This window comes from Malurus melanocephalus, unplaced genomic scaffold (genome assembly GCF_030028575.1).
Source record: "Malurus melanocephalus ecotype Western Australia unplaced genomic scaffold, MMel_1.1 scaffold_731, whole genome shotgun sequence".
Lineage (NCBI taxonomy): Eukaryota > Metazoa > Chordata > Aves > Passeriformes > Maluridae > Malurus > Malurus melanocephalus.
Window position 1 is genome coordinate 230,584 of NW_026623963.1, and position 14,512 is coordinate 245,095.

General features: G+C 60.7%; 4 protein-coding genes across 4 annotated transcripts in view; all 4 read left to right on the plus strand.

Moving 5' to 3' along the window:
• The first annotated feature begins 205 nt into the window (after positions 1 to 205).
• Positions 206 to 3,838, plus strand: C8G (complement C8 gamma chain). The gene is made up of 7 exons (XM_057384669.1): positions 206 to 409; positions 1,195 to 1,334; positions 2,045 to 2,115; positions 2,404 to 2,511; positions 2,807 to 2,908; positions 3,075 to 3,113; positions 3,558 to 3,838. Exons 1-7 carry the CDS (start codon positions 269 to 271, stop codon positions 3,569 to 3,571), a joined length of 615 nt encoding a protein of 204 aa, XP_057240652.1. The 5' UTR covers positions 206 to 268; the 3' UTR covers positions 3,572 to 3,838.
• Positions 3,839 to 6,013: 2,175 nt separating this feature from the next.
• LOC130584588 (lipocalin-like) lies at positions 6,014 to 9,282 on the plus strand. The gene is made up of 6 exons (XM_057384668.1): positions 6,014 to 6,804; positions 7,811 to 7,950; positions 8,033 to 8,109; positions 8,228 to 8,341; positions 8,542 to 8,643; positions 8,813 to 9,282. The coding sequence occupies exons 1-6, from the start codon at positions 6,706 to 6,708 to the stop codon at positions 8,836 to 8,838; spliced, it is 558 nt and encodes a 185-aa protein (XP_057240651.1). The 5' UTR covers positions 6,014 to 6,705; the 3' UTR covers positions 8,839 to 9,282.
• Positions 9,283 to 9,808: 526 nt separating this feature from the next.
• LOC130584584 (uncharacterized) lies at positions 9,809 to 12,545 on the plus strand. Its single transcript, XM_057384664.1, has 6 exons — positions 9,809 to 10,406; positions 10,900 to 11,035; positions 11,252 to 11,536; positions 11,933 to 11,954; positions 12,104 to 12,302; positions 12,418 to 12,545. Exons 1-6 carry the CDS (start codon positions 10,175 to 10,177, stop codon positions 12,441 to 12,443), a joined length of 900 nt encoding a protein of 299 aa, XP_057240647.1. The 5' UTR covers positions 9,809 to 10,174; the 3' UTR covers positions 12,444 to 12,545.
• A 1,741-nt stretch (positions 12,546 to 14,286) lies between these two features.
• Positions 14,287 to 14,512, plus strand: part of LOC130584594 (extracellular fatty acid-binding protein-like) — a 3,725-nt gene continuing 3,499 nt past the window's right edge. Inside the window, exon 1 of the mRNA XM_057384674.1 lies at positions 14,287 to 14,463. Coding sequence (XP_057240657.1) covers positions 14,374 to 14,463 — 90 coding nt within the window. The 5' untranslated portion in view covers positions 14,287 to 14,373. The remainder of the gene's footprint in view (positions 14,464 to 14,512) is intronic.

Consider the following 14,512-nt stretch of genomic DNA (forward strand, 5'->3'; position numbering starts at 1 on the left):
GTCCCCCACAGGCCACGCCCCCCGGGACGCCCCGCCCAGATGTGTGCCCGGAGCCCCCGGCCCGGCCCCTCTTCACCCCTCGTACCTGTCCCAGCCCGGTTACTGGGCCCCAGCCCTGCCCTGCCTGCCCTGACCCCGGCACTGACCCCGGCACTGACCCCGGCACTGACCCCGGCACTGACCCCGGCACTGACCCTGGCTCCTGGCTCCCGGCCGTGCTCGCCTGGCCCCGCTGCTTCTCGGCAGTGCGGGCCTCGCACACTGGCACATGGCGGCTCTGCGCACCCTCCTGCTCCTCGGGCTGCTCCTCACGGCGCGGGGGCGGCGGGCGGCGGAGAGGCAGCGGCCGCCCCCTTCCCCGAGCCCGCTGGACAAGGTCGTGGCACCGCAGGGGCTCAGCCTCTCCCAGGTGAGGGGTTGGACAGGGGGGTCTGTGGGCACCCGCTGACCCCGCGCTTGGGTGGGCTTCAGGGGGCCGCAGTGGCTCCTGTTCCCGTGTCCATCTGCACGGGTGACCTCCGGTGTCCCCTGAGACCTGGCTTTGGAGCTCATCCTTCTGTGCCCCCGCCCTGGACTGACCCCTGATGCCCCTCACCCCCAGGCCCTCTCATGCAGCCTGTCCCGTGTGCCCCTCCAGGGCTGACCCCCAGTGTCCTCCCCAGACTCAGCCTCCCAGCCCGAGCCCCTCGGTGCCCCTCGCACGCAGCCAGGGCTACTGGAGCCCAGCATTGCCCGCAGAGCTGCCCACAAGGCAGGCATGAGGGCCAGAGTCTCACATGGACCCCCGTCCTCACCCATCTGCAGCTGCCGAAGGGCGAGTGCTGCCCTCACTCTGGCTCTTGGGTTGAGCTCAGGGCTCTGCTGCTGGGGCTGAGCTGGGGCTGCAGCAACGAGTGATGCCCAGCACACACCCAGTGTGGCACTGGTGCGCCCGCAGTGCTGTGGGCAAGTGTGAGCCATGGGCAGGTGCCTTGGACATCCCCTACACACCCCCAACCTGTCCCCATGCCAGGCTCCCTCTGCCCTGCCATCCCACCCAGCAGCACCTGAAGGGCCATTGTGCCCTGTGGGCACCCTGGGKGACAGGCTGTGGGCAGAGGTGCCAAGTGAGGGGAAGGAGGGAGCTCAGGGTGGTTGAGTGGTGGCACCTCAGGCTGGTGGCCCTGTAGATGGTGCCACCCCTGTGCCATGCAGCTCTCAGGGAAGTGGTTCCTGGTCGGCATGGCCTCCCGCTGCAGCTATCTGGCAGAGCACGGCCACCAGCTAGAGGCCACGATGATGACGGTGACCATCGTGGATGGGCAGAGCCTGGCCATCAGCACCTTCAGGAAGCTGTGAGTGATGCCGGGCACAGGGACCACTGGCAAGGACAGCAATGCTGCAGAACCAGTACCCTGGGATGGGGATAAGGGACACTGGGTGGGACAGGGATGCTACAGGCAAGTCAGAACAGGACTGGTGCCCTGATATGGGGACAGGGGATCCGGGATGGGGTGGGAGTTCTGAAAGCAGGTCAGAGCCATGCCACTGCCCTGGCCACAAGCTCCAAGAGGACAGAGCTGCCTCAGAGCCAAGTGTGTGTGGGATACCCTCTGGAGAGTTTTGTAGTAGAAKCCCTGATCATGATAGGCACCCTGCCACCTGCATGGCCACCAGCCCAGGGTGGGCTCRGGTGCCCAGGATGAAAATAAGGCGTGTGGTGGCTCCATGGCTGCCCAGCCCAGAACTGGCTCTTGGTACTGTCCCAGGGGCAGCATGGCTGAGSWTGGGGACCTTCAGCACATCTGTGGGCACTTTGCCCACCCTRCTGGGWGCTGAGGTGCCRRCCAGGCTCAGTGCTCCAGGAAGGTGGCAGGGACTCCTCGGGCTCAGCAGATTTTGAGGCTCAAGCATCTCTCACAGTGTCTCCATGGTGTTCTGGGACATCTTTCCCTGGGAAGAAAACAAAGTCCCAAGAAGACAGACAGCGTGTGTGCCCTGGCAGGCAGGGACCTGGGAGGATCCTTCCCAGCCTGAGCTGACATCTCCTCCTCTCCCCATACAGGGACAGGATGTGCTGGGAAATCAGGCAGCACTACCTTCCCRCCCAGGCTCCTGGACGCTTCCTGCTGAAGGGTGAGGGAGACAGGGCTGGGGTGGCAGGAGGCTGCTGGAGCCCCCCAGTCCTGCTCTCAACAGGGCTTTGGCTCTTCCCAGTGCCCTCCCAGTACCTTCTGTCTCAGGTCTCTAAGTATCAGGTGCCATCACAGGTACACCATGGGCTGGTGCCTCTGGGGCTGCCCCACTCTGGCCCTGACTGTCACCCATTGTACACCTGGCTTGCAGTGAACTGAAGCCCCTGAATGATGCTGGGACTAACCAAGATTAACCAGGACTAACTGGGCTACTCTCTTGTCTTTCCAGGGCACAGGAAAAACAGCAACGTAGATCTGATGGTGGGTGAGGCCGACCCCAGCAGCTTTGTCATTCTCTATTACAAGGAGGGCCCCAGCATCTCTGTTAAGCTCTATGGTGGGTCAGGGCTCGGGGCCTCATGGCAAGTGAAGGACAGGGGTGGGAAACCTGTGCTGGAATCGGGAGATGCCAGCTGAAGCCTTRGAGGACCCAGCATGGGAAGGGGGGTTGCTCCCCTGATGTAGAATTKTCCCCAGATGATGAAAGGGAGCTGGTAAGGGGGGAACTGGGAACCCACTTCTCTGAGCTCCAGAAAGACTCCTGGACCCTGAGTTTTGTGCAGGGGCATGGGGGGCTTTGGGGCACGGCCTGATAGGGCCTGAGGCCACTGATGTTGTCTTCCTGCATGCAGGACGGACCAGCCTGGTCAGTGACACCATCATGGACAAGTTTGAGCAGCGTGTCAGTGCTGTGGGTCTGAGCACGGATGTGACCTACTACTTCCCCACCTACGGTRGGTGGCACATGGTCCTTGGGGTGGGGTCTGTCCCCATGCTCCGGCCACCCCAGGGACAAAGATGCAAGGATGGGGCTRTGCCCTATAATGTCCTGGGAGTGCAGGGGCTGAAGGGTGCCAGGTCACAGACAAGGTGACACCCCCTGGRCACTGTCTCTTGCAGGGTTTTGTGACTCTGCAGATGAGTTTCACATCCTCGATGGTGAGTTGGGGATGCTGGGTGATGTGCTGGTGCCTCCGTGTGCCAGGCTTGTCCCTGTCCTGGWTGTGGGCTGGGCACTCTGCGTCAGATCCACACTGCACTGTGGCTGTGTGGTCCTGCCCCAGGAGTGTGGGAGGGCTGGTCTGGCAYGGGAGGGACCATTCCCCAAAACACATTCTGTGCTCTTGCATGGAAAACCATCACGCAGGATGGACGTCAGGTACATCCTGGCAAAGCAAACCCTCTTCACCCCGCACACGGATCAGACTGGGTTTGATGGATCTGTACTGGTGTTTTCTGGGATGGGATGTCCTGGCACAGGGACACCGTGGGATGAGGGCTCCATCACTTGTCACTGGTGCCTGGGGAGGCAGGGGTCRATCTCCAGCCCTGGTATTGGGCTTGGACATTCCCCCAGCCCTTCAGCACTTCTCTTSTTTCCAGAAATGAAGCTGTAGGTGCTGACGGAGTTGCCAGGGTGTTCCAGAGCTCAGCCCTCACCTTAGCCAGCTGCCCATGGCCACACAGGTCTGAGCCACACTTTCATCAGCTCCCACTGCTGCTCCACAGCTCAGGAGCCAGCTCTGGGACTCCTCCGCTCCTCCAACTATGCTGGCAGTTGTGTCTGTACCTGTCCTATGCTCCCCAGCTTGTGTACCCTCTCTGCTCTGTGCCCGACTCTCCTGCAGCAGCCAGCAACACCCCAATAAATGCCTCAGAGAAGAGCCTGTGTACAGGTCAGTCATCTCTTGGTCTSCCCCAGCCAGGCAGCACTGTCTTCACCATGGGGTGACAGTGCCTTGGATATGTGCTCCTGGCTGCGGTGTGCTGAGGGGGTGCTTGGGGGCTGTGCAGCTTCCTTCCATGCAGACCCCTGCCATCTCCTCCCTGAGCCCTCCGCAGTCAGGGGACAGCAGGGCAGGAATTGTGGTGGTGCCTGTGGTCCAGCTGATGGGGAGCAAGGGAGGGCCCACACTGAGGGGAGCAGCACTGTGCCTGTGGCCACTGGTGCACAGGCCTGGGGTCACTGGGGACAGCACAGCATCTGCCTTTTCCCCTAACAAGCTGGGAGATCCATCAGGGACCCGAGGAGAAGAAATCTCAATCCCACAGTCCTGCTGCTTCCCATCCCCGGGGCCTCCAGGGCTGGGAAACACCCCGTTGCCTTGGCCCAGCCCTGCRGAGCACATTTCCTGATGGGCTGGGAAGAGCTGGAGCCCTGCCTGCTCAGCCAGCACTTCTCAGAGAGACAGGCAGGGGACTGGGGGGCTGTGGGGGCCTGCACTAGGGAAGAGTCACAGGATTAATGCTGCAGCCCCTCATCAGACTGCTCCTCCCTGTGTGTGGAGCCTGGCCAAGGCTGTCCTGCCACRCATTCCAGGCGAGGGGTGCCCATTGCCATTGGCTTCAAGAGGGGATGTGGAGCAGCCCCTGCAGCTGGCAAGTGGGGGCCCCTTCCCCCCCACAGCCCCCCGGGGCAGGGAACAACCCTCTGCCCCCTGCACTGGCATTTTGCAATCCTAGCAGGAACTAGTAACACATGTTGTTTATCAGGGAATTATGTAAGGGAAGCCACGTGATGTGCCCGGAGCCAGGCCCTGTTCCCATCACCCACATGTGAGGCAGCCGTGTCCAGCCCAGCCCCTGAGCCTGACAGAGCTGGGCTGTGGTGGATCCAGCTCACTTTACCTGCACCCCAAAGTCTCTGCTCTGGTCAGGGCAATAGGGGGCAAGGGGAGAGCCATGGGGAGGTGGGCTGGTCCCCARGGATTCCCCACACCTCTAGTCCCGGCTCATCCAGGGTGGTTGGGGTTAAACTATTTTTGACTGCAAACACCTGAGTTATGCCCAAGGGTCTGTGTCCAGCAGATGTGGGGACCCACAGCCCAGATACCCCGTATTGTCCCCAGCCCTGCTCTTCCTGCCCCATGCTGTCATTGGTGTCCCCCTGCACCCCAAGTGCTCCCATGTTCCTGAGCTTGCACCACCTTTGCTACCCAGGTCCTTGGGCTGGCTCCCAGCTTTGCCAGCCCTAGGAGAGCTAGGCACCACCCAGGTATCCATTGAGCACCCCCTCCTGCCGCCTAGGCAGGGAGCTGGGACTACCTGGCAGTGGGGGTAACTTTGTGTTTGTGCGACAGTGCCAGGTGACAGTGACACCCATGGGTGCTCCCTGCCCCTGTGCCCAATRGAGAGAGTTCCCCCAGCACCCTGAGGATGAGCACAAGGCAAGGCTGAACCCCAGCCCAGCATGTGGGGCCCCAGCCAGACTCTCGTGATGTCCASTCCTGCCTGGCTCAGCTTTTGTTTTGTTTTCATAAATCCATGGGGCCAGGCAGGCGCAGGGTGCACAGGGCAGGGCAGCCTAAAAACGAGGCGCGGGGAAGGGAATGTGCAGGGGGGGCTGCCAGGGGAAAATCAGCTGTTGTGAAAACATGCTCCTTACGTAAAACACCTTGGCAGGGCTGTGCTGTGGGGCTGGGGCTCTGCCCAGTCTGGCCAGCCCTGCCCAAAGCCTGCCAGACCCATGGGCGTTGCTGCTGGCATCCAGCATACATCCCCTGCCCTCACCCTTAGTGCCTGCTGGTGACCCCAAACCAARGGGGAGGGCATCTCCAGCCCCTCTTGGCAAAGGGTGCAGGGTGGTGGAGCGGGTGGAGTGTGAAACTCTGGGGTCCATCTGTCTGCATGCTGGTCCCCAGGGAGCTGAGTGTGGGGGTCCCCGTTTCACCAGTGGGATGCACCAGAGCTGCACCTCAGTGGACATACCCTGGTGACAGCCAGGCCAGCAAAACTGAAGCATGTGGTGGCTCCATGGCTGCCCAGCCCAGAACTGGCTCTTGGTACTGTCCCAGGGGCAGCATGGCWGAGCATGGGGACCTTCAGCACATCTGTGGGCACTTTGCCCACCCTGCTGGGYGCTGAGGTGCCARCCAGGCTCAGTGCTCCAGGRAGGTGGCAGGGACTCCTCGGGCTCAGCAGATTTTGGATCTCTCACAGTGTCTCCATGGTGTTCTGGGACATCTTTCCCTGGGAAGAAAACAAAGTCCCAAGAAAACAGACAGCGTGTGTGCCCTGGCAGGCAGGGACCCTGAGCTGACATCTCCTCAACATTTGCTGGGTGATGCAGACTTGAGTCAGGCAAAGCAGGGGAGCCCGCTGGAGCACACGCAGGTGTCAAGTCCTATGGGCCGGGTTGGAACCTGGCAGGCACTGGACGTTACCTCTGTGTCACTGGAGCCCCRCTGTGGGTCCGAATGAGGCCATCCTGTGTAGCTGGAGCAGCGCTGGCTCCTGTCCGAGGGCTGCTCCCCGCTGCAGCCCGGCAGGGCTGGGGGCAGGGCAGCTGTTTTCACTGCAGAGTTTGGCACCCTTGAGCAAATGTTGTATCCACAGGAGGGAAGCATTCGCAGGATCCCCTGCTTGCCCTTTGGCTTCAGCGCTCTGTCCTGCTCCAGCTTGCATAACGGCACGGGGGGAGGCAGGGCTGGCTCCCTGGGGGCCCTCGCAGCGCCTGCCCATAAATAGGGGCTCGACAAACTCTCCAGCACTACAGCGCTCTGCCTCCAGCTCTGCTCTGCTCGCCTCCATCATGCAGTCCACACTGCTCAGCATCCTGGGGCTGGCCCTGCTCGGGACACTGCATGCCCAGGACAGCATTCCTGTCCAAGCTGACTTCCAGCAGGACAAGGTGACCCAGGCYAACCGGCATCACCTATGCAGAGGTTTGGGGTGATTTGGGGGATTCTTGCCTGAAAGTGTGAGGAGGAGGTGGTGTGAGTGGGTGGGGGGCCAGACTTACACTGGTGCCCGTGCAGCCCCCCATCCCAGGGACCTCCCAGCCCCTGGGTTTGGTGGCTCTGAAGGGGATCCAGCATCCGAGCTCCAGCCTGTGGGGCAGGACCATGGGTTAGTCATGGGTCTGAGCTGTTGCTGTGCTGTGCAATGGGGGTGGGTGCACAGGGATCTTACAGGGGAGAGTGAGAAAAGCAGTCTCAGCCTGACAGCACAGAGATGGTCCATGGCAACTGCTCCCCAACAAAGACCCCAGCCCAGGGCCACAAAAACCAAGGTCTCCTGTGCTAGGGTGTCCCATACACCCCTATACCCCTGGAAAGGTTCTGGGGGACACAGCCACCCTGGGGAGGTGATTGAGATGGAGGGAGGAACTTCTTGCAAGGAGAGGGGTCTGGGATGTCCTGCAAGGGTGATCCCAGCACAGCTGATCTCCAAAGCTGGCAATTCCCCTTGGACATCACAGTACTGGCTCCATACATCAGAATGAGCCGTGCTGCACCCAGTGCACAGTGCTGGCTCTGTACATCATCTGCAATGAGCCGTGCTGCACCCGTGTCTTAACCCCTTCTCAGACCCCCAGATGGATGGAAATGGCATCTCWGAGCCAGGCAGTCCCTTCACACACACTCCCTGGGCTTAGGGCAAAGAGGAAGGAAACACCCAAGTGCTGGGCAGTGAAGGGCATGGAATGAAGCAGGGATTTCCTTGTTCCTGGGTTTTGTGGTTGCCAGGAGCTGTAGCAGCTCCCTGGGAGGTGAGGACCCTGGGACACAGTCTTGCTGTGGAAAATGGGCTGCCAGGGGAGAGGGACATGGCCTGAGCTGGGGTTGGTGGGGGCTGGGGCTGAGGGGTGAGACAGGGTCTGTGCCCAGCTGGGGCTGAGTGGAGGTTGTGTGCAGCTCACAGGGAAATGGTTCACCATTGGCCTGGCCTCCAACTCCAACTGGTTCAAGGAGAAGAAGCAGCTGATGAAGATGTGCACCACCGTCATCTCCGCCACCGCAGATGGGAACCTGGAAGTTACCTCCACCTACCCCAAGTACAGGGCATGGGGAGTGGGTGAGYGGGGAGGGGGTACTGGGGGTGGGCACTGGTGCATTGCCTGCTGCTGTGCTCCCCAGGGGYGATGAGTGCGTGACGAGGAACAGCGTTTACACCAAGACAGAGCAGCCAGGGCTCTTCAGCTACACCAGCCCACGTGAGTGCTCAGCTCCTGTGGGGCAGCCCATGACATGCTCACAACTCTGCKGTCCCTGCTTCTGCCTTGGGGCTGATTTGGAGCTCAGGGCTAAGCTGTGTCCCCTATCCCCCCACAGGCTGGGGCAGCAACCACAAAATCCATGTGGTGGAGACCAACTACGACGAGTACGCCTTGGTGGCCACCCAGATCTCCAAGAGCACTGGTTCCTCCACCATGGTGCTGCTCTACAGTACGTCTGCCCTGGGAGACCCCCATGCTGTCCACCCCTGGGATGTCTGTCTTTCCCATGGGAGTAGGGCAACATCATTTCCCAAGCTGGGGTGACCCATGGRGGGATGATGGCTGGGTTGGGACCCCCTTGCTGGGCTGCCTGTGCCCCTGTGCTGGCAGCTACAGGGTGGCTGCCTCTCACCCTGCTCTTGGCTGCAGGCCGGACAAAGGAGCTGAGTCCCAAGCGCCTGGAGAGGTTCACCCAGTTCTCCAGAGAGAGGGGCCTGACGGACGATGAGATCCTCATCCTGCCCCAGACAGGTGAGGCTGGGAGCACAGGGAGKGTGCCAGGGATGACATTCCCCGAGGGGACTACGGRGGAGGAGACYCTCCTGGCCTGTCCCTGCCTCTCTRTGGGRCCATCATGGGGCCAGCCGTAGGGTCTCACAGCCCCCAGAGGAGCTGATCTCCCCATTTCTTCCTCCCACAGACAAGTGCATGGCAGATGCTGCTTAGGTGARCCCTGCCTTCGCTGGGGCTCAGACCAACCCTGCAGGAGGGTATGGGGGTGCTTAAAGCCACTTCACCACACAGAGCCCCCAGCACCTCCACAACCCTTATCCAGGCTGCTCCTCTCCTCACACCTACTGGGCATCCCCCACCCAGCCCTGTGTGGTGGGTGCCCACCCACTCAGTGTGGGGCTGGCCAGGCCCGTGTCCCCTGTGTGTCCCCCAGTCTCCCACAGTTCAGCCATGCTCACCCCTCATCTTTCCCAAGCGGACCCACTAGCTGCTGCCAGCCAGAGCCCCAACAGCTGGTGACCACCCTGTCCCATCCCACGCCCAGTGCCCCCCCCGCCCCCAGCACTGCAGCAGTCTTTGCTCCCCAACTTCACAACACACATCTCTACCCCGTCCCAATTAAAATGCATGAAAAACCCAGCYGTTGTCTGCAGGATTGTTGTGGGGCAGCCTCAAGGAGGTGATAGGGAGGGGGAAGCACAGCCAGTAGGATTGGGACTGGGACTGGGACTAGGACTGGGGGTCAGGGTTGACCCCAGCTCCTGGCCATGTAGCTGCTGGACTGAGACTCCATGTGCACTCACAGCTCCACCCCATAGTGCTGCCTGGCCACTGAACCRGCCCCCTCCCAGAAAAAGGCTGGGACCCACTGGGGCATCTGCTCCCATCTGCACCCTTGGGTTCTCCCAGGATCCCTGCCTTGGTTTCCCTGCTGGAGAGCAGGCTGGCAGCATGGGAATGGGACGGTGGGCAATCACAGCGGGTCTCCGAAAGTTTGGGGAAGGATGACATGAAGCAGAAGGATGTCTGTGAGCCCTGGCTCAATCCTTGCYATCCCTCTGGGCTCCATCCCATGAACCACGACCCTCTCCAGCACTGGGGTCTGCGCCTGCTGCCACTACCTGGGAAGGCACCACCCCTTTTGAGGAYACTGGGTGGTGGTTAATCCTGGGGTAGAACACCAGCACAACMATTCTCTGGCACYGAGGATCCTGAGGCAGGATCCCTCMCCTACTGACAGACCCTAGAACAAGTGGGCACAGCCAGGAGGGGGCCCCTGGGGTGCATCTCACACCCTTCCCCAGACACAGAAGCAGGCACTGGGCAGCACTCGGTCCTGGTGTGCTTTGGGCTGGGTCTCACACAAGGCTGCATTCGTCTGGGACTGGGCAACTGGGYGGGGACAGAGCCAGCACTGTCACTTAACCTGGGCATAAGCTGCTCTTGTGTAACCTGCGGCATAAAGCTGGAGTGGGCAGGAGTGCTGCAAGCAGTGAGGGCTGTGAAAGTGGGTGCAGCCTCTCCTGCCCACCTCCACCCTGGGACAAGGATGACAGCAGCACTGCCCAGCCTGGTGCTGGCCCTGCTCTGCCTGCTGTGGGCTGGGGCCCAGGTCCTCATGCTGCTGGACTTGGGCACCGAGAAGATAACAGCACAGAATGTGACCTGGCACATCCTGCCTGGGGTGGAGGGGCTGCCTGGGGCAGAGGGCCTGTGCTGCACCCCCAGGTACCGGCCAGACCCATCCCTGAGCCATCTCCAGGAGAGCCTGTGCAGAGYGGGTTAATCCTGGCTGCTGTGACTAGCACCAGCAGTAGCTCCACTGCAGGGGCAGTGATGTCCCCAAGCATGTGGCATTTCCCCAGGGAATGTGGGTCTTCACTCCTGGCATGGGGCAGGACAGGGTGCTCTGCACACAGGAAGGTGGCAGGTCCCCATGGTTGCCTGGCTAGCTCCCACAAAGGCTGGCAGGTCTCCCATCACAGGCTGGCAGRTTTCTAAAATGGGCTGTCAGGTTCCCCATGGTAGAGGACAGATCCACAGAGATGGTGGCAGGTCCCCACAGAGAGTGGCAGGTCCACTGCTGGTTGGCAGATTTCTACAGTGGGCAGCCAGGTCCTCCCGGGAAGTGGCATCATACTGGCAGGTGGCATCATACTGGCAGGTGGCATCATACTGGCAGGTGGCATCATACTGGCAGGTGGCATCATACTGGCAGGTGGCAGGTCCTCACAGCTTTCCCAAATTCCACTAGTGATGTCCTGCTGTAGTTAGTGGGGATGTGGCATGTCACAGCCACCACTTCCAACTGCTCCATCTTCTGGAAGAGGAAGGATGGGATGAAGTCATCCCTGGCCATCATCAGCTTCACGTCAGAGGGGGACCTGGCCATGAAGCTGGTCTGGCCTCTGTGAGTGTCTGTCCTGCTCACCGTGTCCCCCATGGGCCAGGGACTCCCCTCCCCACCACAGCAACTCCCCCAGACTCACTTCCCTGGGCTGCCCAGTCCTGCCTTGGTGCATACCCCTGGGCTGCATGCAGGCTGGGCTCTCCACTGTGCCCACCACCCCACTGTGCTCCCATGTGGCATCCAGACACATTTGTYTTTTTCTTGCTCCTTTTCCAGGCTGGGCAAATGCCAAAAGTTTGAGCTGCTCTTCCAGCAGAGTGGGCAGACAGGGCACCACATAGGTGTGTGTGGGCAGGAGACTTGGAGCCATGAGTACCCTGAAACAGGCAACCCTGGGCATCCCCAGTGCCCTGTGCCTGGAGAGCAGAGGGAGGTGGGCTTGGCCCCTCTGCCTCTGCAGCTCAGTGAGAGGTTGTGGGCGGGTGGGCACCTGGCTCTTCCACATCACACACTCACACTCACACACATTCCACACCACACCCCTCCTCATATCCCCCTCAAGCAAATTTGAGGCTGGAGCACTGAGCCATGGGTCCCAGGAGGGCCCCAGGGGGGCTCAGCCTGTGCCACATGTCCCAGSTGGTCACCTCTGTGTCCCTTAGCAGCATAAGAGAAGAGGGATCTGCCGGTGTGGCAACAGACTGCAGCCTCTAAGCTGTCCTAAGCATGAGACCCAGCACAGCAAGACGGAGCCAGCATGGCACTGCAGCTCCTCTGTGCACATTGGGAGTGGTGACCTGGCTCCCAGGAAGGGATGGGGGCAACAGCAGCAGGCAGGGGCTGGGTTCCCCACCACTACCCAGGGCTTCCAACAGCAGCACCSCATGCCCATCACCTAGGGAATTAATTTTGAGGTGAAGGAAGCCTTGCACTAAAGCTGTCTCTGGTTGGTTGCAGGCTGAACCAGAGCCCCCCCACAGTGTGCCAACCCAGCTGCAGATCCCCAACCCTGCCAGCCACCCCATACCACCCCAGGCAAATGGGTCACTCGTCAAGGGGCTTGTGCCCCTTTKCTGCCAGCCCAGGGCAGCCTGGTGTCCACCCTGCACCTTCACAGCTTCACCTTAGCCCTTCCCTGGGGTCCAGCAGCTGCCMCGCAGCAGTTGCACCTCCAGTGTGGGGCTGACTGCCGGGATTCCTTGCACTCACCAGCCCCCACTTTGGCTGTGTGAGAAGGGCATGAGCCCCCAGCTCCTGCAGAAGTTCATGGAGCTCATCCCCCCCATGGGCCTGACTGAGGACATGCTGGCCAAGCTGCCCAAGTCAGGTGAGTGGGCCAAGGGCACAGGGTGGCAGCTGCCTCCCCTCTGCATGGGGGACTTGGTGCGGGGGCTCAGGATGCTGCTGATGGCACACCCACCCCTCTCTTTGCTTTCCAACAGATCAATGCACCAGGGCCATCAGGTGATTGTAGCTGGAGGAAGATGTGAYTCCCTTCCAGCATGGCCTGGGCTGAGCAGCCCCTCAGGAATCCCCTGCCTACCTCRGGGCGCTAYGTTGTYGCAGAAGGGAAGACTSRGACCACTCAGTATGAGTTATAAGCAAGCTTCGATTTATTGCAAACAATGTCTAAGTTTTATAGCACACATAATTAGCTCATACATATTCTGTAATACATATATCTCATAGGTCCACGTCCTAAACGTCAACTCCACMTTTAATGATTCACTTGCCAATTTCCCTTATCTACTTCCACTTTTTCCCAAGGCTAACTAACACAAGTATCTTGTAGGGAGTTTCCAGCGGCTTAAAAACATGAAGTCCTTGCATTGCTTTCTTATTGCTTCAGAAGAATTGTTCACACAATCTCAGTAATTATTCTAGCTGAGTGCAATACTTGTATTTTTGCATCTGGCTAAGCTGTARCATGTCTACGTGACCCTTTCAGCTAGCCAGCCTTCCACACTATGTCACATCRGCTTTGCCCTGCTCTGACCAGTCATCTGCCTGTTGTGCCTCTGCAGCTGAAGGACCATGTGTCCTCCAGACCTAGTGGACACTGGGCTCTGCTCCCCAGTCCATGGTGCTMCTTCCCACCCTCCCTGTCCAGACTCTGCTCCATACCAGGATCACCCCTCAATCTCCAAAATAAATACATGCAGAAGCTGCCCCAGATCTCTGTGCTTTGTTGGCAGGAGCAGGGGTGCTGCCAGAATCCCCGGACACCCTGAGACCAACAGTTCTGGAGYTGACCTTTCCTGTAAGCTTCCCAGGGTGTTAGGGGGCTCCCTTGATGTGATGTTTGCTGTGCCCAGCATGAGGAGGATGGAGAGCAGAGGACAGGGAAGGTGCAGGGGAGCAGCAGGARGAATGGAGCCCGGGTGAGCGAGGGCTGGCACAGCCCAGCTGGGTGGTCAGGAGCTCTGGGCAGACAGGGTTAAGCAGTCAGGCTGCCCAGTGCTGCCTGCAGGGACTCCCCCAGGACACCCCATTCCCTTCTCAGTCCTCTCCTGTGTCACCCAGCTGGGAGAGGGGCAGCACCAGGGCTGCCTATGGCATGTCTGGGAACCCCATGCCTGTCTGCCACCTGCCGTGGTCCCTCATCCACCCACTGGCCAAAGTAGGGCCATGCTGCCAYGAGCCCCAAGAGCAGTTTTCACCCCCCTCCACCACCTGAAGAGCAAAGGCAGCCTCAGTGCCCAGGCAGGCATGGGGCTGTGACCCCCAGAGCGTGGCAAAGCCAGACCACAGGGGACATCACACTCTGCGAAAGAGGGACATAAAGTGACCCCATCACCTGCCTGCCCTGCTGGCAATGCACCCCCCACTCCGCCCCCGGCAGACCCTGAGTGCCTCMGGGCGGGTGGGGAGGCTGTGCAGGCACAACGGGTCAGCTGTGCCRGGAAATGGCTGGATTTGGGCAGGGTCACAGCAGCTGCCTCGGGGCAGGTTTCAGCCTGGCCAGAAGAACGGGTCAGGGAGTGCCTTGGCCAGCTGGGCAGCGGTACTGCCCCGGGGCCTGTGCCGGGAAGAACACCCCGCTCCTCCTGGCAGCCCTTTTGCAACCCGTTGGAAAACAACGGTTCGCTTTGTTCTTTCACAATCAACTAAAAGAACCGGGGAAATCCCACATTTCAGCAGTGGTGCAACAGTTCCTGTAACCCCGTTTCGGGGCTGGCAGGCACAAACCTCTSTCTGCCCCCAGGGGTTTGTTCACCCTGGGCTGACTACTGCCCTTCCAGGTCACCCCCTTGCCCAAGCCAACCCCAAGAGCCCTCGGTGGGGCTGGGCACGGCTCCAGCAAGAACGGGGAGGAGGGGGGAGAGCACGGAGCTATAAATCTGACAGCCCGGCACCACTCCCCAGGCCACTGGTGAAGCCAGAGGAGCTGAGACGAGATGAGGACCATGGGGCTGAGCCTGGGGCTGCTCCTGCTCTGCTTGCTGCGTGTGCAGGCTGAGGAACGGGGAGCTGGGGAGCTGGACAAGGTGACCCTCAGCGGGAAGGGAAGGGAAGGGAAGGGAAGGGAAGGGAAGG